Source organism: Monodon monoceros, unplaced genomic scaffold (assembly GCF_005190385.1).
Source record: "Monodon monoceros isolate NGI ecotype Baffin Bay Population unplaced genomic scaffold, NGI_Narwhal_1 Super_Scaffold_3, whole genome shotgun sequence".
Lineage (NCBI taxonomy): Eukaryota > Metazoa > Chordata > Mammalia > Artiodactyla > Monodontidae > Monodon > Monodon monoceros.
Genome location: NW_021703780.1, coordinates 77,491,296 through 77,518,326, shown reverse-complemented (window position 1 = coordinate 77,518,326; position 27,031 = coordinate 77,491,296). Strand labels below are relative to the sequence as shown.

At 41.7% G+C, this 27,031-nt stretch overlaps 1 protein-coding gene across 6 annotated transcripts in view; it reads left to right on the top strand.

Annotated features, from left to right (window-relative positions):
• Positions 1 to 27,031, top strand: part of ADAMTS9 (ADAM metallopeptidase with thrombospondin type 1 motif 9) — a 220,343-nt gene that overhangs the window by 48,606 nt on the left and 144,706 nt on the right. For all 6 annotated transcript variants that reach the window (XR_003796732.1, XM_029243139.1, XM_029243140.1 and 3 more), the window contains exons 13-22: positions 6,238 to 6,419; positions 6,510 to 6,646; positions 8,421 to 8,538; positions 8,780 to 8,875; positions 16,950 to 17,116; positions 17,209 to 17,338; positions 17,911 to 18,037; positions 22,724 to 22,934; positions 23,414 to 23,578; positions 25,599 to 25,763. Coding sequence is in view for 5 of the 6 variants with exons in the window: in XM_029243139.1 (XP_029098972.1) it covers positions 6,238 to 6,419; positions 6,510 to 6,646; positions 8,421 to 8,538; positions 8,780 to 8,875; positions 16,950 to 17,116; positions 17,209 to 17,338; positions 17,911 to 18,037; positions 22,724 to 22,934; positions 23,414 to 23,578; positions 25,599 to 25,763 (1,498 nt within the window). In the remaining variant the exon portion in view is untranslated. The remainder of the gene's footprint in view (positions 1 to 6,237; positions 6,420 to 6,509; positions 6,647 to 8,420; positions 8,539 to 8,779; positions 8,876 to 16,949; positions 17,117 to 17,208; positions 17,339 to 17,910; positions 18,038 to 22,723; positions 22,935 to 23,413; positions 23,579 to 25,598; positions 25,764 to 27,031) is intronic.

Here is a 27,031-nt window from a genome sequence, read left to right as displayed (position 1 = left end):
CAAAGAAAATCACCCAGTGTAAAGATCTCAGCAGGAAAAGATCTTGAGCTTCAAAGTGAAGCAAAGATCCTCTCATTCAGAAGTTAGGAACCGATCATTAAAGACTTCAATTAGAGGTCCTTGTCCTGGCTGTTTGCTATGGGAGGTTTTAAAATAATACAATCCACCTAGTTGAGTGTCAGCACTGACATCATTTCATTAAAACTCCTCCAAGTTATTTGCACTTCGGGATGTCCCTGGGAACTAAGGAAGGAGTCTGCCTCTTAAAACCAAGGTTATGATGGCACTGGGGGAGTCAATTAGACAAGGGAAAGGGACACTGAAAAGGGAAAGTCAGGTCCAAATCAGTTTAAGAGCTTGTTCAGAGAAATTCGCAGAGCAAATGGTTCATTATGTAGAATGTGGAAGTGGTTGCTGTCCTGATTCTCAGGAAGTTTCAGAGAACGCAGCCCCTCCCAGCCCCACCCCCACTGCTGGCAAAATGCTTTTCTCAGTTTGCGGAGCCCTTAGACTATAATGAAGATCTCCATTTTCAGAATCCAAGGTATACCTTTATTGAGAACACTGGGTGGTTCTTACGTTTTCAGTGTATTCATGTGATTCAAAAATGTATTTATTTAGCGTGTGCACACTTTAAGCTATAGTTTTAGGTTTTTTATTTTCCTTGAAAGCATGAAAGCTAAAAAAGAGAAGCAGCCTTGCCATGTGCATGGGATCGTGCTATACTTGATGAGCAAGCTTTAGAAAGCATCTCCTTTCTAATTTCATATCCCAAAAAAGTTGTTGGTCCAAACTGGTTCACCATCATGAGAATGGAGCCCTAATGTTTTATCTTTAAATGCTTTATTTTTTTAATCCCATTTTTGACTGACGCCCTACATCTAAGATAAGCATATGTTCTGGTGTGTAAGGATGGTCCCAGTTTACATCTGTTGTCCTGGAGAAGTTATTGATAGCTCCCCTTTCAATTCTCAAAGTGTCCTGAATTAAACAATTATGTGGTCACCTGATCTATAAGAAACATGTAATAGAATAAAATTTAAAATCAGAATGACCAGAAACGTAACTTGGAGTACCAAAACAAGACAAAGCGCTGGAAATAGACGATGCATTACCAGTCCATTGGCACATATACTTGTTGTTTTGTGCTCTAAATTTGGCTCTGAGCTTCCTGGTAGCTGGAACAAAATGGTTTATAGAATTGTTGTAGTCCATAAAAAAATCACACGAGTTCTTTAGGAAAGGCAAAGTATTTCCTTCTTCCCGTGCTTCTCTTTTGCTTTTAAATTAGGAGATAGGTTAAATTAAAGAATAATAATAAACTCATAGATTTGAGAAAAGACAGGATTTGTGAACTAAATATTTCCCACTTAGGCCTTGAGCGTAGCAACTGCTTATGAAATCTTCCATAAAAGAGAATAAACATATGTTTGTTTCATGTAAGAAAACCAGTCTCTCATTTGGGTGTAAAGAATGGCAGCAAAGTTTTTTTTGAGCGCTGAGTTGGATGAATTTACAGATGGTCCCCAACTTATGATGGTTAGACTTAAGATTTCTTTACAGCGGTGCAAAAGCAATTCGCATTCAGTAGAAAGAGTGCTTCACATTTTGCATTTTGATCTTTGGTCAGGCTAGTGATACGCGGTACGATGCTCTGTTGATGTTGGGCAGCGGTGGCCACTGCACCTCCCAGTCAGCCACACGATCATGAGGGTAAACAACTAATACACTTAGAACGATTCTGCACCCAGATAACCCTTCTGTTGTTTACTTTCAGTACAGTCTTCAATACATTATAAGAGACAGTCAATACTTTATTATAAAATAAGCTTTGTGTTAGATGATTTTGCCCAGCTGTAGGCTAACCTGAGTGTTTTGAGCGTATTAAAGGTAGGCTAGGCCAAGCTAGGATGTCCAGTAAGTTAAGTGCATTAAATGAATTTTTGACTTAAGATATTTTCAAATTACAGTGGGTTTAACAGGGCGTAACCCCGTCATAAGTCAAGAAGGATCTGTCTTTTGAAATATTGAGAATTGGTTGCTGTGGGAGAGCCATTAACTAATGAATGAATAGAGATATCCAGTCCCATAGACTGCCCCATTTGGCAGAATTATTAACGATCGCTAGTATGGTTCCCTGGCCCACCCCATCTAATCCTTGAATATTCTTTCAGCATTCTCCGTAATCGGTCATTAGACCCCTTCTTAAAACCCTCCAAATATAGAAAATACACTACCTTCTCAGGCCGCCTGTTGTATCATTAGAAATTTCTTCCTTGTGCTAACTGTAATTCATCGTAAGTAAACGTAGATGTTGAGATTTCTTTTCAAACCCATTTGCAGACCAAAGTTTAGCTTTCCTTGAGAGTAGAATGCACCTGCCATGATCTTGGCAAAAATTCTGTCATAGCTTTGGCCGCGTGGCATCGTGAATTGTCTTTGTATATATGATTCAGCTCGCCTGTGCTGAGTATAGTTACTTTCATAGAACTTAATCAGCAGTTTCCTTAAGCCCTTTCCATCCTTATTCGGCAAGCATTATTTTGAAAGGATCTTAATAGTTAGAAAATGCGATTAATATTATTTTTAAAGCTACATTTCCTATAATTTTCAGTATTTGCCTATATGGGGAAAAAACTTCCATCCAGCTAAATTATTAAATTAAAACATGAATTTCTCCATGCTGAAACGTAAGTTCCGTTGTGTAAAGCCCTCCTCATTACACAGGACATGCAAATCAAGCAGAGATCTTGTTGTCTAGGATATTTAAAAAGCCATATATTTCTAAAGGACAAATTTATGCTTATTCATAAAATATCATTTGCCTTTACATAAAAAGCAAATAAAGTCATAGAATCAGTTTTGAAATGGAAAAGAGACCTGTCTCAAGAGAGGCAGCATGGGAGAGAGGCCAGACTGTGGGCTTTGGGTCAGGGAGACCTGCCTTGGTCTCTCAGCCAGTATGTCTCACTTAGCTGCATGTGACCTTGCCAGGTTACTTAACATTTCTGAACCCAGTTCAAGCCAGGGTTCAGAAACAAGGATGCTACTACCTACTGCACAGGATGGCTCTGCAGAGTCAGTGACTGAAGTTGCAAAGCGACATGGTGCCCTGTACGCTAGACTACTCAGGGGTCAGCAGACTTTTTCCGTAAAGGGTCAGATAATAAATATCTTAGTTTTTGTGGACCATAGGATGGCTGTCCTTGCTATTCAATCTTTGCTGATATAGTGAAAAACATGCGTAGATAATACGTATAGAGTGGGTGTAACTGTGTTCCAATAGAACTCTTATTTATGAACAGGGAAATTTGAATTTCATATAATTCTTGTGTCTCAAAGTATTCTTTTCATTTATTTCTAAATTTTTTTAGAATGTAAAAACTATTCTTATTTCACTGGCCATGTAAAAACAGGTAGTAGGCTGGATTTGGCCCACAGGCTGTAGTTTACAGACCCTTGTAATAGCTAAACATTTACTGTATGGCTGGCCTTGTTCAAGTGCTTTGAATCTATTAACCCATTAATCCTCACTCAGCCCTTGAAGTAGATATTAGCATCATCTTTCTTTTACGGGTAGGGAAACTGAGGCTTAGCAACACTGAGCGATTTATCTACGATTGCACCATGGTTAAGAGGCAGGGCTGGGATTCAAATCCTGCTTCCAGAATCTGTACCTATAACCTTCGGCAATATTGCCTTTTACATGGAGTGTTTTCTGTGTGTTTTTTAATTTTTTAAATGTCATTTATAGAAATAAGTCACAAAATTCCCTTTGATATTTGATAGTGGTCAAAGCAAGCAAAGGTGGATTCTGTTACCATGTGAATCAGGAAGCCACCTGCAAATGTTAACTCTTTGCTGCCCAAGGAACTGCTGCTGCTCTTGATCAATTTCAATAGTCAGAAAAGACTTCTTATATAAGAGAACCGAAAGAAAAAAAATCACTGAAAAAAATTTATTTTCAAAGGGAAAGAAATATGAGTTACTTTCAGACAACAGGTAAATGATCTGATGGATCCATTGTAGTTTGTTGGGACATTTAAAAAGATTCCACAGAGATCATTTCAATTTGAGAAAAAAATTGAAGGGGTCTTCTTTGTAGAAGGAAAAACAGGTTTTACAGCGTTAGGAGCCCGATTTATTCATGTGTCATCAGTGATATTTTATGCATGAGACCGGGGTGCTTTGGTACTGAGAGAAGAACTTGGTATCCGGAAAACCAAGGCTGTATCTCTAAATGGCACCAAAAAAGAAAAAGACAGGACTCTGGACCATAGTTCCTGGAGAATGAAGCAGGAAGAGCACAGTGGGAGAACCTGGGAAGCTTGAATTCCAGTCCTGTCTCTGTTCTTTTATTAGCTGTGTTACCTTGGGCAAAGTCCTTAACTTCTCTGAACCTTCCATCCCTTGATATAAAAGTACCTCAGCTACCCTCCCCTTGGGCAAGGTATGAGTGAATATGGGCGAGTCAAGCACACAAGGCAGATATAAATCATATGGGCCTAATGGGGAAATGATCAGACATAGATACTGTTGGGTTTTGAGCCGTTTTGCATCCCTAGATGCAGTCTTCTTCATAATAACAATGAATAGTTAGTTATGAGACTCCTCGCTGAGCTCCTCGTTTATAACAAGCCTTTCAGGTGCACAGCATCATCTCTGTTTACATGTGCAGAATGAAGCTTACGGAGACCAGGTAACTTACACAAGGTTGCCCAGCTTGTAACTGCAAAGCCCATGCTCTTACCTCCCTCTACAAATCTTTGGTGGATGGAACATGTTTATGACAGCATCATGGCCAGGCAGCCCTTCCTGAGACTCAGGCACTCTGCAGTACCACTGAGACCTGCCTCACGGTGCACACGTCATAGCTCAGATTTGGTACTCAAAACAAAGAAACTGCTGAATCGGATGGGATTAGGTTGGGCTGTGCTGACATGTAACATCATAGTCACTAACATTTTTAGGCATTTGCTGTGTGCACTCATTTCAGAGAAGAGGAAAACTGAAGCTCTGGGAGGCTAAGAACTCTGTCTAAGGTCACACAGTGAGGGTGGGGCCAAGATAAGAAGCCAGATGCAACTCTAGAGCCTCACAGGCTCAGCTAGACTGCCCCTCATTCTGTATTTTATAGTCATGGATATATTTCCCTTCCCCAAGCCCTGTTAACAAAACAAAGCAAAAAAACAAAACAAAACCAAAAAAAACCACTTCTTATGGTCCAAATTACTCTGAAAGATTCATTCTAAAGAGAAAAGGTAGAAATCTTTCAGTCTGAGAGATGCCCTCAACTGTGGCACCTGTGGTATCCGAGTAGCTCTGGTATCAGAGCTGCTCCAGCCCTGGGCTGCGAGTGAATCCAATTTCCTCTGATTCTGTGGTCTTCCCGTCTCTGTGATGCACTTGGCAAGCTGCTGACTGCCGGGAGACGGCTTGTTTAATATACTCTCTGGGTCACATCTGGAAAATCCATGAACGGGGTTGCATGCTGAGATTAAATCTGCATTGTGATGCTTTGCAAGGCGTCCTCCATACTCTTGTCACACAAAAGTTAATGAAACCTTTACACCCTCTCCTGTTAAGTTAGTCAAAATATGAGCACATCTTATTCCATCTTATTTGTAAAACAAAGCAAAAACAACGCTCACGCAGGGAGAGAGAGAGGAAGAGAGAAGAGGGACAGAAATGAATGGAAATGGAATGGTGCAAGTTTTAGGATGGTTGCACATGAAAGTACCATGATACGGAAGCTAGACAGGAGCATTCCAAGTACTCATTTGTACCCTTGGCCTTCTATGTTTTTAAAACTGAAGGACTGTGGATGTTCACGGGAAGGAGGACACAGAATGGCCTAATAGACGCCAGGTTTTATGTTTCACACTTTAAGTTAGATGCTCTCCCATTTTATCTTCAAAACAGCCTTACCAGGTGGTGCCTTCCCATTCTACAAATGGAAGGGCTGAGGCTCAAGGACCTTCAGTGACTGGCCCAAGGTTATACACTTAATGATATTGAAGGCAGAGTGCAAACCCAGATTCCAGAGCCCTTGCCCTGGCCACTGTCACTGTCCACTTCACATTTGCTTCCCTCAAAGACAGGAAGCCACATTGTAGTACATGACATTATGATACATTAGAGAAATACGTTATAATACAGTATGTGTGTTCTTCACATTATCAAGTAATGGGGAGAAATACATTATAATACAGCATGTGTGTTCTTTACTTTTCTCAGGCCAAAAAATGGCGGGAAGTACTGTGTAGGGCGCAGAATGAAATTTAAGTCCTGCAACACGGAGCCATGTCCCAAGCAGAAGCGAGACTTCCGAGACGAACAGTGTGCTCACTTCGATGGAAAGCATTTCAACATCAATGGTCTGCTTCCGAACGTGCGCTGGGTCCCGAAGTACAGTGGAAGTAAGTGCATCTGGGAACGTGCTCGTGGCTGGCAGGCTGGCACGGGGTCCAGGCACAAAAGTCACGTTGCATGGTGTTTCTCCTGTCTAGTTTTGATGAAGGACCGCTGCAAGCTGTTCTGCAGGGTGGCGGGGAACACGGCCTACTATCAGCTCCGTGACAGAGTGGTCGATGGAACTCCATGTGGCCAGGACACCAATGACATCTGTGTCCAAGGCCTTTGCCGGGTGAGTCCCAGATGGCGGTTTCTTCACTGTGTTGTCTTGCTGCCAAGCTGTGATGTGTGGCTTCCTTGATAGAATAGGAGCTGCTAGTATCTGTGCATCATCTCCAGGGCAGTGGTTCTCAAAGTGGGGCCCCCGGGCCAACATCAGCACCACCTAATTCTTTTTTTTTCTTTATGTTTTATTTTATTTGATTTATTTTTTTTATTGAAGTATAGTTGATTTACAATGTTGTGTTAGTTCCAGGTGTACAGCAAAGTGATGCAGTTACATATGTGTGTGTGTATTCTTTTTCAGATTATTTTCCCTTATAGGTTATTACAAAATATCGAGTATAGTTCCCCGTGCTATACAGCAGGTCCTTGTTGGTTATCTCTTTTCCATATAGTAGTGTGTATCTGTTAGTCCCAAACTCCTAATTTATCCCTCCCAGCACCACCTGATTCTGATGCATGCCAAAGTTTGAGAACCACTGCCCTAGATTTTTCTGACACTCTCTGTGGGAGTCTGAAAAAAACCTCCCTGTGAAGATTTATTATAATTGACACACATACACACTTCTTTACGATAACCACAGTGCATGAGGTTAAACCCAAAAGCTTCCTGACAGTGAGTTTTGTAGATTGAATAGCTGTGCTCCAAAAAGATGTTACGAGGAAGAGCCGGCCTCACTCAGATTTCTGATTTGAAGCGGGATAACTTCTACCAGAGACATACAGGCAAATTATTCTTGGGAGGGAAATTGAGACCCTTCTGGCAGATGGTAAAGCGTCAGAGTGCTGATTTCTTGAGGGCTTGGCACCATTTCCCTGCTCTCACCAGTCAGAACTCATCCCTCGCAGCCAGGCTCTGAGATGATGTATCTGTTCCTTGCATGAAGTCCAGGGCACATTGGAGCTCCTCATTGATAGAAGATTGAAGAGCCCCTATGAGCTTCACCCGCCTCCTGACCCACAGCTACAGCGCGGACTTCCTTTTTAGTCCATGCGCTAGAGCAAAACATTGAGTGTCTCCTCAAAGACTAGTTCATTCGAAGGAACAAAATAGTTGAGGATGTGAACTCTGTCCTGGTCTTCTGCTGATTGCCGGTGACCTTTTCAGACCCCAGCCTACACTGCTGCATTGCATTAAGATGTGAAGAAATTAAAGAGGCCGCTTAGAGCCTGAGGCCTCAACCTGGCAGCCTGGAGTCATGCTTTTGTCCTCCCTTCATAGCCTGTATTTAAACATAGGGGATTTCACATACAATCAAATTTTCCAGTCCCTTTTGAAACATTGGGAAACGTCAACACTGAGCTCCTATTTCTGCATGGCAGCAGTAGCCCGCAGTGGACAGCGGCTGCTCCCTTAAGATGCGGTGTGAGCTCTTTAATGGGATACAGTCCTCAACCTCCCCCTGTTTCTTTTCATTCCTGAGCTATTTTTCTCATTTACTTTACTTACTTGTAGACTAGTGCTTCTCTAACTTTAATCTGTAGACGAAGCACTTAAGGGTCTTATTAGCATGCCAGAAAATCTACTCTGACTCAGTACATCTGGGTGGGGCCTAAGATTCTGCATCCCCAACATCACTGGGGATGCCCATGGCTGCTGGTCCAAGGACCACATTTTCCCACAGCAAGGCTAAAGACAATTTGAGTTCCCAACCCTTGAAAGTTTAAAGAGACTTAAAAGTTCTTGTCATTTTGAATGCACCTCATTCAAAGCAACACATTACTTATCATTTTATAATCTCTCTAATACTTACCATGTATTTCAACTGTTTTCTTTTTAAAAGCAAGCTGGATGCGATCATGTTTTAAACTCAAAAGCCCGGAGAGATAAATGTGGGGTTTGTGGTGGCGATAATTCTTCGTGCAAAACAGTGGCAGGAACATTTAATACAGTACATTATGGTAAGAATTTGTTCCTAAGAACCATGAGAAGGAAAATAGTCAAAGTGTAAACATTGTTAACCACGTGTAATATGTAAAAGTATTCATGTCAAGTGTAAAATGAGTCTTGATAAGGTACATTACCCATAAGGCACCTAATAGTGAGAATTATATTGTATTCCTTTGTTGCCACCTTTTACGCCATGCTTAGAGAAAATGAACCAATCTGTGGAATGCTCAATTTCTGCTCACTTCTTTCCAGGTTACAATGTTGTGGTCCGAATTCCAGCTGGTGCTACCAGTATCGATGTGCGGCAGCACAGTTTCTCAGGGAAATCAGAGGATGATAACTACTTAGGTGAGATGGGTGCCCCCTGCCATTTGCAGGAATTCTGGTTCTCTGGAGCAGTTGGCAGAGGCTACTTCCTTTCCCCTACAGCAGGTGGACAGCTTTCAGATGTCATGTATTTTCATAAAAGAAAGAAGTTGATCTTGAACCTCATTATTTTATTTCTCCCTTGTACATTACACCCTCAGCCTGTTGATTTAAGAGTTGTGTAGTTATAGTAGTCAATATCAAGGAATTGACTCTGCTTCTTAGAACATAGGCTCCATTAACATCTCTATTGGAGTATAATTGCTTTACAATGGTGTGTTAGTTTCTGCTGTATAACAGGGTGAATCAGCTATACATATACATATATCCCCATATATCCCCAAATCAAATTTTGGAAGTATTTGCCTTGTAAGTTTAGCCTAAAATCATTGCTCTTTTTGAGTCTTTAAAAAAAAAAAAAAAAAAAAATCTGTCCTTTGGGTAACTGACATGCCAGTGTTGTAGTAGAGGTGTTAGTTGACTTAACCAATAGCAGACCACAGGTGGACTTATTCAACATTTCATTATTCCCGGTCATTCCAAAAGGTTCTATACTGGCAATATGTTTCTTATGTCATTTCTAACGTGGCCCATCTTGTTACTTCATAGTTTCTTCATCTTTCTCTCACCATGGCCAGGCACGTGATTAATTCATATCTCTTCCTATTGTCAAACCACAGCTCACCAACAGCCCTGTGTTCATTTTCAACTGTTTGCTCAGCCCAGTCCCACTTCAGATTATCATTCTGTAAACTTCCATAAGTGATTAGGAAATTCACCCAATTATTTTTCATTAAAAAAAGAACATGGGGACCGGGGTAATGACAGAAAGGGATTCAGCTAGTCACCTCGCACAACCAGATTCTTCTTAGCTCTGAAAAGCGGCACGACTTGCACTCAGATCTAGAAGAAATCAGGGCAGTCTTGCTGGGCAGTTTTTAAAAGAAATGAATGGACTTTCTTATCGTGTCCAGGCAGGGACTCCATGCCTCTGAATACCGCCTCTGCAGAGGCTTAGCCCAAACATCTGGAAATATTGAGTTAGAAATGAGAATTTGTTGGATTGAATTAGAACCCATATCTATATTTTGGAATGTCTGCATGAAATCGTTTATAGATAAGCAATGACCCTTTAGCCAAGCGTGCTAATTAAATATAACATTTACACATGCCTCTATTGTAGCATTTTTTGCAATGTCTCATCATTCATTCAGCCAGCCACTTATTTAATATGTGCCAGGCCCTGTTCTAGGCACAATGAACAAAACAGAACAAAAACATTAAAAAAATAAATTAAAATTTCTGTCTTCTTAGAACTTTTTCGTGGAAGGAGATAGACAATAAACAGGTAATAGAAGGTAATAAGTAAAATTAGAAAACAGAGCAGCATAAAGGAAATTGGGACACTGAGAGCAGGTGGGAACAGTCGAGTTGAAATGCTTGAATTGTAGTGAGAGACAATGGCTGTCTAGGGGAAGAGCATTCCAGGCAGAGGGAACAGCCGGTGTGAAATCCTTAAAAGAGGAATATGTCTAGTTTGTTCCAAGGATAGAGGGGGGTCAGTGTGGCTGGAGCTTTGTAAGCACAGAGGAGAGTCCCAGATGAGATTAAACAGGTATCAGGACTAGATCATATAGGGCCATATAATCATTGAAAGGACTTGAACTCTGAAAGACGAGGGTAGCTACTAGAGGTTTTGAACCAAGGAAAAACATGATATAATCATATTTATATTTTTTAAAGAGTACCCTGGCTGTTACGTTGAGAACAGACGGGGTCGGTAGGTAGGGTGCAGGGTGGAAACAGAAAGATGGGTTAGAAAGTTCTTGCAGTAGTCAGAGAGATGTGCTGGCGGCTTGTCCCCAGGTGGGAGCAGTGGAATTGGCAGTACACAGTCAAATTCCGGATATCTTTTGAGGGTAGAGCCATCATGATTAGTGGATGGGTTGAATATGGTGTATGAGAGAAAGAGAAGGGTCAAGGATGACTCCATGGTTTTGACCTGAGCAGCCAAAGGGATGCAGTCACCATCCACTCAGTTGAGACTTGTTCCTTATTTATCCATGTGACCACGAGTGTTTTAGGGTCAGAAGCTGTGTCTTTATATTTTTAGCTCCTGATAGGAAGCCTTCACGTGATGTGAACTAAGTACATGATGGCTGAATTATTGAATCATTATTGAATAATAATTATTGCTCATGCTGTCTTCACTTACTGAGTACCTGCCATGTGCCTAATGGGGGGATGGAGTTATGGTGGAAATATACAGAATCATTCCTTCTTTAAAGACTGTAAAATCTTACTTGGAGTCAATTCTCAGTGGTTACATCAGCTTTTCCTCACCCTCAATATGCAAATGAGTGGTGCCTTTTAAACAGTTAACAAAGCTCTTGAGGACCCTATCCAAATTATTTTTGGGGAATCCCACATTTCTCCTTCAACCAGTGTGCACAATGGGTCAAGCACTTTTCTTCGTGGACTGGATTATAAATTAGAACCTGTGACGGCCGTGGCCTTACTACTTCCTAATTAAATCCAGCAGCATTGCATGCAGCCTCCTTTATTGGTCACTTTCCTGAGAGCCAAACACCATGTTGAGCTGTTCCTTTCTTCTCATCGAAAAGGAGAAGGATTCTCCACTGTTATTCTCCTTCTTGGAAAAATAATCTCTTTCCAAGCAGTGGCCTCAGTTCAATTCAACTTCATCAACCAGCTCAGGTGCCTGAATTGGGGAGGGCCTTCTTACATCCTTTTATTTCTCGCTAGAGGTTTCTTAATCTCCTTGTAAAGAATGAGAGCAAAATTAAGGAAGATTTGTCATCTGGGACAGACAGTCTGAGGTAGTCATGGCTCTTTAATGGAATATTATGGGAAAGTTACCTGTTGGCCAAGGAACGTCTCTCTGGAAACAAATGGAAAGTCCAAGCAAAGATGGCGAGTCACAGTTCACCGAGCATGAAGGTCAAGACCTTAGAGCCTTTGAACCTTACAGTGGTTTCTTAACAAGTTAGGAGGAATATGATGTTGTCATCAAATCTGCCGGGTGTAAATGTTTACTCTTGGCTTGAAGGAAGGCGCAGCAAATGCTCTAAGAATATTTTAAAGCCCCCAGTTGAGTCTTGCTGGAGGCCAGTCCTAGCTGTTCGGTTGCTAAGCGATCATCTGTATACCTCACATTTTTTTTTCAAGGTCAGTCAAGCCATACTCTTTTCGCATGTGTTGGTGAAGGAGCGGTTTCCAGGAGAGAGGGCCTTTGTAGCAGCCCAGCTCTGATGGGTGAAATGGGGGGGAAACCAACCCAGGAAATTAGCTCCCTAATCGCATTAGTGGGAGGTTGGGCAGTAGACTGTTGTTTTCAGGAAACTATTTGTTTCACAAGGTACCGAAGCAGAAAGTCTCCATGTCAAAGGTCATCCTTTCAGCATAGACCCCTCCCTCCCGTTGGGTTAAAGCCAAGTTGCACCCAGTGCTACCATGTTCGTGTTTCTTTAGGAGAAAAAGGAGCCATTTCCATGGTGCTTATTTGTCTACAGGACACTTAGCCCTTGATTAATGGTGGCAGTGGGAAGACAGGAATCGATTCAGTTCAAGATAAAGCAGGAACTCCATTTCACCTGATGACTCCTATCTCCTTTCCTACTCACCATCTAATGGGATAAGGAGCATGCAGTGAAGGGTGAAATGCCCCCAGGTCAGCATAAGCATGAGAGGAAGCCTGGAGACATTGGAAAGGAGCCCCAGAATTAACATAGGATAGATGATTGCTCTTTGAATACAGCCAGAGCTGGATTATCGCTTAATTTACAGAACTGGCCTTGTGACATCTCGTTTCCCCCCTTTAGTGAAACATCAGCTGAGTAGCTAGCATGCGACCTCGCTTGAAAGAACTGGGTGATTTTTCTGGCAGCACATCCTGCCACCGCCATGTAAGTGACCCACGTTAGGAGGCAGCCTCAGGAGGCCTGAGGTGCCACAGAAACAACCTCGTCTCCAACCAGTGACCCACTGAAACTCCTACATCTTGCATGGCTGGTGGGTCTCATGCTACAGGAGCTGCAGGGAAGATGAGGTTGTCAGAGGTTCACACTGACGGGGAAACAGTTATTTGGCTGGAAGCTCTCTGTTCTCCTTGTCACGAATGTCAGGTTCCATCAATCACTTGTTCTTTCGACATCGTTGACTGAGCACCTACTATGGACTGGGATCTTTCTTAGGCTTAGAAAAGTGCTTTTTTAAATGCTGGCTTTACTTAAAGAGGCTCATGCAGTCTAGCAGAACAAATATCTTAAATTTTTAAAAATCTGTAGCTAAACATACTTGCTTTCAATTTGTACATAAGATAACGCCTGAATTCATTCACTCATTTCATGGATATGTGTTGACCTTCTTCTTAGAAAACTTTAGTGGTTAACAGGCTCTGGAGACACACTTCCACGATTAGAAGTCACCTGGCCTCAGAAAATATTTTAATAATGTTTAAGTCATGCTTTTCCTATCCATGAATTAAGCAAGTATAAAAGTGTGATGAGGAGATAATGCATTTGAAGGCATTTTGACCCGCCAGCTACCAAATCCTATATGCACTATCCTGCTTAATGTTTGTAACAATTCTATAAGAAATCCATTATACAGAGGACGAAACTGAGGCTCAGAGAGGTTGAATAACTTACCCAAGGTCACATGGACAGAAAATGGGAAAAGAGTTAAAATCCTTATTGGTCTGACCTCAGACCCTGTACCCTTAACCACTTCACTTTACTACCTCCATATAGAAAAATGTGTAGCTGACCTGGGGATGAACATGACTGGGGTTGAGGCTTATTGGTGGGAGTGAATGGTGAGGTTGGAAGAATAGGTCATGATAAGATTTGTAAAGATACAGGAAGGTGATGCTAAGGAACTTGAGCTACGTTCTGTTGGTAGTAGAGGGACAATCAAAGGATTTTGGATCAAGAAGAAGAAGCCAAGATCCTGGATTGCCTATTTCAAAAGATTATCTTTTTAAAAGCTTTTGTTCCTGTGTCACCACTTTCTTCCCAACCATTTCCAATGAAGGCATCTTACTTTTACCTCAGGGCCAAGATGGGGCTTATAAGGTAGGAGTTCTGGTAGATGAAGCGCAGGTTTAGGGATCAAATTTGATGCAATTAATTCCTGATCCTGCGAAGAGCAGTCCTTGCATCAGTATAGTGCCCAGCTGGGTGAACTCTGTGAGGTTCCCGTGTCCTCGAAAACAGGGACACTACTGCTACTGAGCCACAGGGAATATTCAGAGCTTCATTGAAGCCTTCATTAATTTCCACATAAGGGTATGATATCTACTTGCCCTAAATCCTCTCAACCTTTTCTACATATGCATTGCGTCTGGTCTACTTCTGGTGAAAGACAGTGCGTCACCTGCATCAGTGAAGGGCAGGTTAGGATCTGGCAGACGCCTAAGATAACTTGGCTCCCCCCCCCCCATCCCACAACCAAGACAGATGTCATCAATGATGCTGAGACACGATGCTGTCAGGGAATCCTGTTCTGCGTAGTTTCTTGAACGGCTCGTACCAAATGATTGACATTTGTGTCTGGGAGGACACCTGTTTGCCAACCCTGGGTCCAGTTTCCACATTCCTTTTATTCACCTAAATACATGGCCTGTGCATTTCAAGGGATCCCTCGCTGCCAAGATTTGCTAATCGTGCACAACTTACAGAAGGTTACTGGCCTCTTTCTAGTATTTTGTTTAGGGCTCAAATGTTTAATAGCTCTGCTTTCTTGAGTACCTGCTACATGTCAAGCTCAAAACATGGGAGAATTCATTATTCAAAGAGCAGTAGTACTGAAAAAAAGAGAAGGTACTTAAAATAAAACCAAACTTTTATAGTAAATACTAGGGGGAAGATATGATTGGGATATGATTTGATTTGGTCATGATATGATTGGGATTTTATCTTGAGAAATTAATCAAAAAGTATAAAAATAAATTTTATTTTTTCTTATATCCAACAAAATTGTATTTTGATTTTAATCATGCCCACGTTTTTAGAATGGAGAATAAGCAATTAATAAATATCTTTCCCTAAGTTTTCCAGTCAAGTCATGTGATAGAGTGGTACATTCTTTGCTTAAAGTTTGAATTTGACAGTAAAATCTGAAAACGAGTCATTTTTTAAAAAGCTTCCTGAGGTTTTTATTCACTTTCCCAGTAGCCTCTCTTGACACTTGGATGAGTAAATTATTCCTTCTGAAGCAGCTGTCATCTCATCTTCTTTGTCCATTTTTATTTCCTTTTCTTAAATGTCTAACTGGTCTAACTCTGTCATGTTCTTAGTTGGCCAGTGTTTTGGCACTTGACTCCAGCTGTTCTCTAACATTCCTTGTTCAGCTTCACTGATTGTTGCATCTTTTGCAAGATTCACAGTGGATTCATTCATTCTTCCCCCAAAAAACTATTTTTTGAGCATCTACCATGTGTTCTTTCAGAAGCTGAGATAATAGCTGTGAATAAAACAGTCCAAAGCTCGTTGCTTACATTCCTGTTTGGAGAGGGAGAGCATAAACAAAGTGATATGGAGAAAAATTAAGGTGGGAAATGGGATAGGAAGTATGGAATCTGTGTTTCCAATGGGAGGGGCTTGCACTTTTAAAAACAATGATCCAGGTAGGTTTTACCATGTAACAAATTATCTCAAGATCTAGTGGCTTACAACAACAAGTATATATAATATCCCAGTTTCTGTGTGTCAGGAATCTGGGAGCAGCATAGCTGGGTGTTTCAGGCTTAAGGTCTCTCCTGAAGTGGCTGTGAAGACTTCAGTTAGGGCTGTGATCCTGTCCGAAAGCTTGACTGGGGCTAGGAGATCCACTTACCAGATGCCTCACGTAGGTGCCATTGGCAGTAGGCTTTGGTTCCTCACTGATTTTTGCAAGACGCCTCTCAATGAGGCTGCTTGAGTATCCTCACAACATGGCATCTGACTTCTCTCCTAAAGCCAGAGATTCAAGGAAGAGCAAGGTGGAGCCCGAATGCCTTTGACCTGGCCTTGGAAGTCACAGTATCCTAGTGATTACATCAGTGCTACTCAGTGTGGTAGGGAACAGCACAGGTGTGACTATCAAAAGGCAAGGATTGGGGCTTCCCTGGTGGCGCAGTGGTTGAGAGTCCGCCTGCCGACGCAGGGGACATGGGTTCGTGCCCCGGTCCGGGAAGATCCCACATGCCGCGGAGCGGCTGAGCCTGCGCGTCCGGAGCCTGTGCTCCGCAACAGTGAGAGGCCCGCGTACCGCAAAAAAAAAAAAAAAAAAAAAGGCAAGGATTGTTGGGGCCATATTGGAGGCTGGCTACCTCAGTGGGCCTCGCCAAGGAAGTGATATTTGAGCATCATATTGGCTATGGACTTCTACATTTCAACATCTGTCTAAACAGAGAAAACTAACAAAGATTCAGTAGGTTCAGCTAATTCTCATATGAAGAAGAAAGGGTTATTTGTGTGGGAACCAATTTTGTAAGTGTTCATTTTATTAATACGTATTTTTAAATCATAAAACTTTTTTCTTCTTTTAAATTGGGGTAATATTGGTTTATAACATTATATAAGTTTCACATGTACAGCATTATATTTCTGCTTCTGTATATACTACAGCTTGCTCACCACGAAAATTTAGTCTCCATCCATCACCATCCAGTTGATCTCCTTTACCCTTTTTGCCCCCCCCCCCCCCCCCCTCTCCTCTGGTAACCACAGCTCATGGCTTCCATCTGTAATCCTGTGTTTGCGGGGCTTGTATCAAAAACCCCAGGCTAATTAGCACGCTTGTATTATATTTCTAATTTTCAAGGGCACCGTGAAGGGGAGGTGTTTTATCTCCACTTAAGAGATAAAGAGATCAAGACCGAGAGGAGGAAAGTGATGTCCCAAGGCCACATAGTTGCCAAGTGGCAAAGTTCGGATTTGAGCCTGTGCGTGTCTGGCTGAACAGTCTACGTTCTTCACACTCTGGCTGTCTGCCTATCAAAGTATTATTTCAAGTGGCAGCAAATCAATGAATTCTCTTTTCTCATCTTTAGCTTTATCAAGCAGTAAAGGTGAATTCTTGCTAAATGGAGACTTTGTTGTCACAATGTCCAAAAGGGAAATCCGGGTTGGGAATGCCGTGATAGAGTACAGCGGGTCCGACAACGTAGTGGAAAGAATCAACTCCACAGATCGCATTGAACAAGAACTTTTGCTTCAGGTAAAAACCTGGCAATGAGCCCATGCCCATTTTCTAACTCCAAGAATCACCAGGCCCATACACATCCTCTCCATTTTGTCTGCACATCCCAGGTGTTGTCCGTGGGAAAGTTATACAACCCTGATGTGCGCTATTCTTTCAATATTCCAATTGAAGACAAACCCCAGCAGTTTTACTGGAACAGTCATGGACCCTGGCAAGCGTGCAGCAAACCCTGCCAAGGTATCTACTTTTAGGTTGAGTTTGGGGGATTCAAGGTGTTTTTTATTTTTTTGGAAGCAGCCGAATACATGCAATCTATAAACCTTTCGATCTGCATGCATTTTCTAATCTTTCTCTGCATCTATCTGGTCACTTTGGGCTGGCAAGTTGAGCTGTTTAAGGGATTCAGGATATGCTAGGTTTCCTCGTTATGTGTGAAGCCAAGCAAAATCAGCTCTGCTAAGCTGATTTTCCAGAGACATAGGTTTAGTAGTCGTATTATGTGGTTGATCTTGTTTCCTTTTGTCTACAGTATGAGTTGTCAAACTACAGCCAGTGGGCTGAATCCAGCCCACTTCCTGCTTTTATAAATAAAGTTTTATTGAAACACGGACACACCAATTTTTTACATTTGTAAACAGCTGCTTTTGCCCTATAACAAGAGTTTAGTAGCTGCGACAGAAGTCACGTGGCCCACAAAACCAAAAATATTGACTGTCTAACCCTTTACAGAAGATGTTTGCCAGTCCCTGGTCTAAATAGTTTATGGAATAGGCTACTTTGTCTGAATAATTTTTTTCCTCCTTGCTTAGGGGAGCGGAAACGAAAACCTGTTTGTACCAGGGAATCTGATCAGCTTACAGTTTCTGATCAAAGATGTGATCGGCTGCCCCAGCCAGCACCCATTACTGAACCCTGCGGCACAGACTGTGACCTGAGGTGAGGCCAGTGTTTCCTCATGGTCTTTAGTACTGAGTTGTGAGGGTTTTGTAGGAGGTCTCTGCATGTGAGAAGCAGGTGTGGTTGTTAGTCTTTAGACCCCCTTCCTTGTGTTTCACTGAAATAGGCTTTAGCCAATTTTCCATCCCTCTGAAACTGATTATCTAAGACATATACCTGCAGATTTCTTGTTCTTCTCCTGAGAATTAGAAACAACTACTAGAGTATGGCACTTGCCAAAAAAAGTTCTCATTTGACCCTCACAACTCGCTGCATAGGTATTATTATGAGGGAGTTACGTCAAATGCAAAAGTTTGTTTGGAAAGGCAACAGAAAAGAGGTAACCTCATCCATCAAGGTACCCATAATGCTCTGTATCCACCCACAGTGTTTATCACCCAGTATGAGAACTTTTCCATACGTGAAAGTTGCAACGCACTAATGTAGAGTTACGGAGGGAACTAGAAGAAAATTTATATAGAGATATCTAGATATGCGAACAGTTCTATATTTAAGAAAAGTCTGAAATCTGAGGCAAGAAATGGCGAGTGAATAGAGAATTATCAAGCTTTTCCATTTCTCTTGGTGAAAAGGAATGACTCTGAGGAGTTTTCTGCTCCATGTCTGTTGCCCACCCTGCTTGCATTCCCTTAGATTTCACTTCCCCACTGACTGAATCCAGCTGGGGCCGGTAGAGTCTCAAAGGATCAGTGCAGATAATGTGGAACACCTGCCTGCAGCACTGAGCATGCTCTTATAATCCCAAGGAAGGCGGCTTTGTACAAAGAACCGCAAGTAATAGAACATGACCATAAAAAAAAAAATGATTTTTGAAGAACCCTGTTTAAAGTTTATGCAAGGAGCACCAAGTTGAGGTGGAGATCATGTCTGAACTGTTTCTTCGAGAAACTAATATTTTTCACTTCAATCAGATTCTAAAATAAACTGCCATTAGTTGGTGATGATGCTGGCGAATTGGATGTTCTCCAGAGTTTCTCCTGCATTAGAAGCTTTCTGACGGAGAACAAAAATTAAGCAAATTGTACAAAGTGAATGCAGTGAAAGGTAGCCTTGGATCCATGATACTTTTATGTAGAATTATGAAGGTATCAACTGGATTTCTTTTCACTTTGTATTAATGGTTTACGTGGAGTTACATGCTACTCAGAACTTGGTTAGAGAATAAAATACCAAGGGTAATAATAATAATAATAGCAGCTACTTTTTGTGAGTACCTGTCATGTGTGTTAAATGCTACACATGTCTTGTCTCATTTAATCCTCCTAGTAGCCCTATGAAATGGATCCTACTTGCCCCCATTTCACAGATGAGGAAGCTGAGCCTCTGTGAGGTTAAGTGTCCTGCCTGGAGTCACTTAGCTAATAAGTGTTGAGCTTGTATTTGCACTTTCTGATTCTGATTTTTATTAAAACTCATTTCACAATAGCTAGGTAAATAAAGTCAGGTCTTAAAGTCTTTGCATTTCATATAGTAGGTATATCAAAGGTACTATTCTAAATTCCCCATTTGGAGAAAGCCACCTGTTTTTTTTTTATACTTAACATAAAAAAAGAAAAAAAAAAAAAACACCTTAAACTCTGCTGATACCAAAGGAGGACAGTAGCTCAGGGAACCGGCTTGGGTGATGATAGCACCTCTGGCTGATTAAAGAAAAGAAAGTGAAGGAATTTTAGCCATGCCTTTTGGTAGACGTGTCTATGGTAGAAGTGACAGACCTTGTGGGGGAGAATTTAGAAATAAAAAGAATAAAAGGGGAAGTTTAGGATTAGTTTTTAAAGCCTCATAACTAGACAGGTGCATGCTCATGTCTGAAATTAAGTAGAAGATCTTACTGATTGATTGATTGCACTGCACAGCTTGTGGGATCTTAGTTCCCCAACCAGGGATTGAACCCTGGCCCTCGGCAGTGCGAGCACAGAGTCCTAACCCCTGGACCCCCAGGGAAGTCCCTAGAAGATTGTGTTTATATGTCAGCATTCAAGCTCATACCTTACTGGCATTTACAGATTGTTGGAAGAATAAAGTTGTTTACTGAAAAACAGGCAAAGGCAGAAACTGAGCCCAAAGAAGGCATTACTGTCTGTCTTCTCTCTGTCAACTTGACAGTGGCTGTTTTTATGATTTATACTAATAATTGCCAAGTATCTTTGTGCAAAACTGAAAGATTGGAGAGAAGATTAATACTGCTTGCTCAAACTCTACAACAGTTTTTCCCAAAACATTTTTATGGAATGCTAGTTGAACAGGATGATCCACGGCAAACCAGTATGTGTGAGAAGTATTACTGACTGTCTTCTCCACTATGTGAAGATTTGTAATTCAGATTAACATTCTGAAGGCCCTGAGAAGTTCTGCAATAGAGGAACTTGCTTAAATCAGTAGTTCCCCAAATTATTTAATGCCACAATGCTCCACACACCCACTGGAGACATACATTCTTTTCTGTTTTCCACTTATTAACAAACACTTTGCTTTTCTGCAATATAGTAACACATTACAATTGTTACATGACATGAATGAATGAATTCAGAACACTGAAGGTGAGATGACTTTCCAGTGTGATAATAAGTGAAGTTAAGTGATAGCATTTTGAGAACTTTCCTAAAGCAGTGCTGTGACCTTTTCACAGACTACGCCACGTTCTCTGCCTGGGTTCTGGGGATTGTGTGAATATCAGGAAAACTCTGGTACACTTTTCCAGCCCAAGCTGCTGGTGTGCTTGTAGGGGGCAGGATTCCTGGCTCCCTTATCCAGGATGGAAAATAACCCTTCCACGAGGAAATGATGATGAAGGCAAAGAGAAGGTAGCTGAGAATCAAAGGGCGGATGAAAGTTCCAGATGCCTCTGTTGAATTGGTCCACATTTTTTGCCTCACTTCCTTAGGGAAGTGAGAGTTTGCCCAGATTAAACTTTGACAGGATGAGATAAAGCACTGTTTTACAATCCCCATGTAACATATTCCGGTTAGAAATAAATCCTCCAAATACTATGTCACTCCCATGGAAAATCTCAGTAGCCCACTTTACATGCCAAATGTAGGAGTGGGTCAACTCTGACCTACTTTTGAGTATTTGTGAGAAACTCCAAGATAAGCTTGTGTCCAGTGCTCTTCTTCTCTTCCTGAGTGTAGAAGGGAGAACTTTTAGGACATTGGTATTTGGCAAGCCACGGAGTTTATGAGCAGGAGAGAATTAACGATCAAGAGCAAATTCAAATGAAGATTATAAAGAAATCATCCTTTTGGGATTGCTAAGTTTGATCAACGAAACACGTTTCAAGCTCATTTTTTAGACTATTCTATTCATTTTAAGCATTTTTTTTTTCTTTTTTAAGCTCTAGCTCCATTGCTGGAGCATTAAAAGAACCACTTGATCTATCAGTACATACTGAGCACCTGCTGGTGTGCCAAAAAAGCCTTATGGGTACTAGGGATATAAAGTTGACAAAAATTTGTTAGATTCAAATCTACTATTAAAAGTGAATAATCGTGGGACCGGAAGGGATGAATAGGTGGAGCACAGAGGATTTTTACGTCTGTGTGGTACTGTAATGGTGGATATATATTCACTAAGCATATGTCTAAACCCATAGAATATATAACATCAAGAGTGAACCCTAATGTAAACTATAGACTTCGGTTGATAATGATGTGACAACGTAGGTTCATCAGTTGTAACAGACGTCCCACTCTGGTGGGGAGTGCTGATGATGGGGAGGCTCTGCATACGTGAGGGCAGGGGTATGTGGGAAATCTCTGTACCTTCCTCTCGGTTTTGTCGTGGACCTAAAACTGCTCTAAAAAAAATCAGTCTTTAAAAAAAAAATGGTGGGACTTCCCTGGTGGTCCAGTGGTTAAGAATCCGCCTTCTGATGCAGGGGACTTGGGTTCGATCCCTGGTCAGAGAACTAAGATCCCACATGCTGCCGGGCAACTAAGCCCATGTGCCGCAACTACTGAGCCCGCCCACTCTGAAGCCCATGTGCCACAATGAAAGATCCCGTGTGCCACAACAAAGATCCCGTGTGCCACAACTAAGACGCTAAACAGCCAAAAAAAAAAAAATTGTAATTGAGTTATATAGACTACGGTCTGTGGCTTCAAGCAACTTACAGTCTTTATTCACAGATAATAATGTACACAGTTTAGCATACTTGAAATTCACAATTATAGTCCAAATTATCCATTCCTTTATTAATTCACAGGATGTTCACTGAGCATTTTCCAGCACAGGCCCACATAAAGGAGGTTTCCTAGGGATTGTTTCCAACAGTGATTCCCTGTTAAAGCAGCCTCCTTGACAAATGAAAGGCTGGGTTACATGAACCTTTTAAATATAAAATTACTTTTTTTGCTCTGCTGAATTCCAATGGTTTTTTTTTTTTTTTTTTGGTTACTTGAATTTCAGATTGACTGTATCGGGGGAGAATCTTCACAAACATAGAACCACTGACTATGACTCTGTGACTTACGTGTACATTGGCAGCCATGAAAAATACATGGAAATGCTGGTTTTAAATTGGATTTCAGTAACTGACTGTGGCTTTGCGTTTCATGGTATTTGAGTTAAGGAAGAAAACAGAGCTCAACTCTTCCGCCAGTCGAGTCTCAATAAGACATATATATTTAATAGAAATGTTGGTTTCTCCCCATTGTTTATGCATAGGTGGCACGTGGCCAGCAGGAGTGAATGTAGTGCCCAGTGTGGCTTGGGTTACCGCACAATAGACATCTACTGTGCCAGATACAGCAGGCTAGATGGGAAGACCGAGAAGGTTGATGACAGTTTTTGCAGCAGTCACCCCAAACCAAGCAACCGGGAAAAATGCTCAGGAGAATGTAACACTGGTGGCTGGCGCTATTCTGCTTGGACTGAAGTAAGTTGGTTCTCACTCAGAGAGTCTTCTTCTTGGAGTAAGTCTGATTAGCTGATGATGGCTCCTTGCAGAGCTGCATTGAGAAATCCCATTTAGAGTACCATGATTGATTTATAATGGCTGCCCCCATTAAAACTGCAGAAGAGTACCATGATTGATTGGTAATGTCTGATGTGGGCATGGCATGTGGAAAATTGGGAGTGGTGGAACAACTCAACAGAACACTTTTTTCATATCCCACAAACTATGTCCAAGTTTGTTTTCCTTTGCCAGTTTGCTAATATTGACTTCAGTATAAACCTGGTAAATAAATTGGTAACATGAACCGATCCCCCTAAAATAACAACTAGAATTGACCAGGCTTTGTTGGTTGGTTGTTTCTTAAGGACTGGAAGAGACAAGCCAGCCTAGCCAGTATCTTGAGCATGCTTGATGAGAAACTCAGCAATAATTTTATTTCATTTGTTTTGTCCTTTCAGTGTTCTAAAAGCTGTGATGGTGGAAGCCAGAGGAGAAGGGCTATTTGTGTCAACACCCGTAATGACGTACTTGATGATAGCAAATGCACGCATCAAGAGAAAGTCACCGTTCAGAAGTGCAACGAGTTCCCTTGTCCACAGTGGAAATCAGGAGACTGGTCAGAGGTGAGATGGAAAGGCTGTTATTTCCCCCAGCTCATCTCCGATACTCAATTCTGAGTCTCCCCCAGGTCGGTTCAAGGCTAGACCAGCTGCACCTTTCTCCCACCTCCTCTTGAGGAAACAACTCCAGTCTCCCACCTGCCCCATGACTGTCTTCACTGGACATGACTGGTGCACTGGCGACCCCAGAGTCACAGTGGGTTTATCTGGATCACCCACCGTAGTAGCTTCTGTTGGTGATTTTTTTCTCCTTTTTTTTTTTTTTTTTTTTTTTTTTTTTTTGCGGTACGCGGGCCTCTCACTGTTGTGGCCTCTCCCGTTGCGGAGCACAGGCTCAGCGGCCATGGCTCACGGGCCTAGCCGCTCTGCGGCATGTGGGATCTTCCCGCACCAGAGCATGAACCCGAGTCCCCTGCATCGGCAGGCGGACTCTCAACCACGAGCGCCACCAGGGAAGCCCTGTTAGTGATTTTTGAAGCTCCACCTCCTCACCTTCCCTCCCCCTTGAGCCCTGGCTAAGTTGCTATAAAGGAAATCAGGGCTTTCTTTATTAATTATAAAGCTGCGTTGGCTTCGATCTGAAGTCAAAAATAAGATTCCCTGATTTCTTACCTCTGAAATAAGAGAATTAGACCCCAGTGAGTGACCTATTTGATTACCCATCTAGTTGCTAGTGGAAAACTTGGGAAAAAGACAAAGTAGCAGGCTGAGTATTCCAGATGTATGCTTTGCTTGTCCCTTACCCGATGAGCATAAGGCTAACCCTCCATTGTGTAGCGTAGGTGGCCCGAGGACAGCAACTCGCTTTTATAGACAGAGTCAGTATTTCCTGGTGAGATTCTCACCGAGCAAGTGCCTCCCTCCACCTTTCTTCAGGGGAGCAAGTGGCAGGGGAACAGAAATTGCCTTATTTATGGGCCAAGTCAGGAATGTGGCGAAAGAGGTATTTCCCTGCTACAGCTTCTGCATCCATTCCCTTATCTCATCCGTGCAAGTGCAATATTAACTGTTTACTTTCAACATTAAATAAAATCTGAATCGTAAAAGAATACTATTAACGCCTCTGAAATGGCAGACAAGTAACAGTGCATGTGATTAACAGTGTTTGACTCCTGGACAAATTAACAACAAACCTAGTTCTTATGTTCTATGTTAACTACGTGGCCTTAGCTTCAATTCTAGTATTTAGTTAAAAAAAAAAAAAAAAAAAGATGAAAGAAGGTATTGGGTTTAAGTTCTACTTAGATAGCTAATACTAGCTTAAGTAACAGACTTTTGCAAAAATACTTAATGAAATGGAAGTGGGAGATATGAAAGTATATATTCAGTATGATCCAACATTCCATAGCTAAAAAGACTGGGAAGAAAACAGCAAAATTTTAATAATAATTATCCCTAGGTAGGTAGTGAGATTTGGGGATCATTATAGTTTTCTCTTTTATGTCTTTCTGTATCTCTCAAGTTTTCTACAATGAAAGTAGATAATAATGATGATGTTATCTATTTATTTAGATTATATTTAAGACTCATTGAATGAGCATGTGCTAAGTACTTCACTTGGATTTTTCTTATTTAGTTTTCACAATTTCTGGCAGTAGGCATTACTGTAGTCCCCGTTGTACAGATGAGAAAATTGAAGTACAGGGAGATCACTTAGTATCCACAGCTGATTAAAAAACAGTATCAGGATTAAAAACTAGGTTAGTCTGACTCGTAAATTCCCCACCCTTAACTCTTATGCTACCAAACCATGAATGCTGTTTTTCAGGATTTCACAGCATGATGCTGTGTTAAGTTTATTCTGTGCTTGAAACTGTCCCAGAGCCTGGATAAATACAGAATGAATGAACGAATGAGTGAATGCGTGAAAAGCTTGAACCTTGATGTATTTACAAATTGCAACGACTGAGAGGAATTGCTGTGGGAAAAGAGCACACCTGGTCCTGTTAATCAATGACTAATCCCCGGGAACCACAGTACATTGTTCAGAAATGACCCTGACTGGCTGTACCTTTTATTACAGTGCTTGGTCACCTGCGGAAAAGGGCATAAGCACCGCCAGGTCTGGTGTCAGTTTGGCGAAGATCGATTAAACGATAGAATCTGTGACTCTGAGACCAAGCCAGCCTCCATGCAGACCTGTCAGCAGCCAGAATGTGCGTCCTGGCAGGCAGGTCCCTGGGGACAGGTATTTTGAATGATAAAGTTCTTAACTACATTCTTTCCTTCTTATCTGGAGCGGGCCTGCAGAGGGACATTCCAGCGGCCGGGATTTAACCACCATGGCATGTGGCACGCACTGCACCTCCGTGGCGCCAAGTGATGGAAACTCTGCAACCATTTTGCCCCACTTCTGAGGGTTGCCGCTTGGCCTCCTGGAGCTGATTATTCCTTTTCCAGACCCACGTGCGTGTCTTCGCCCTTGGGTTAAAACTGTAGCTTGAGCACACACGAATTTGAACAAATTCACAACAGATCTCGTGCCTGGCTGATGTTATCTACTAGCGTGCAGCTGTGGGTCTGTTACAGAATGTGATCCAGCGCCAGTGTCTTTGGCAGGAGGGTCTGGACTGGGATATGGAAGGGATGTTTTGGCTCCCAGTGTCATGATTCCTACGTTCACCTCTCATAAATTATTCAGACTTTTCAAACAGAATTAATTAGATCAAAGGTTACAGGAATCATCTCTCTTTGCAAGAATCTTTTCCAAGCCCCCAGTGTAGGTTTCACAGTCATTTGAACTGTTCTTAAAGGAGAGAGTGAAAGTCTCCCTTGGGCTTGCATTTAAGAAGCCACTACTCTTGGAATTAAGTCTTTCCTAATATAGAAGCAAAAGCGCTCGGGTACTATTTAAGTAGCGCTCCATGTTCCCAAGAGAAGCAAAGCAGCTGCTTGCTGTCACTTGTGTAATCTCTTTAAGAATGACTCTCCCTCCACCCTGTCCAGCCACAGCCTCTTCCCTAGCTTACGTCTTCATTTCCAACATACGTGCAGTAAATGAGAGCAGCTTTATTACTGCACCCTTACAATTTCTACCGTTTACATTGGCACTCTTCCTCTCCATTACACAGCATCCTTGGTCAGAATGGCTGATCATGTTTGATCACACTTATTAAACAGGGGGAGTCCACTCATGCCCCAGATCTTGCCTCCTTTTTGTCCATATCTGCTAGCTCTTGTAAATAATAGCAGAAGGAGAGCACAGCTCAGGGCCACTGTTAAGATTTGAATATAACAGCTTTTAGAACTGAAAGGCCTATTTTTTTATGTGTGTTTATACCAGGTCAGTCCTAGCCAGAAATTTGTCCCTCCTTTGACTGAACATGCAATTCAGGGCAACAGACTTTCTTAAAATATTGAAGAATAACGCATGTTCATAAAAGAAGTTTTGCAAAAAGTAATTTAGCAAAAAGAAGAAAACCACACTCCTAGCTCTACACTGCAGAGTTAATACAT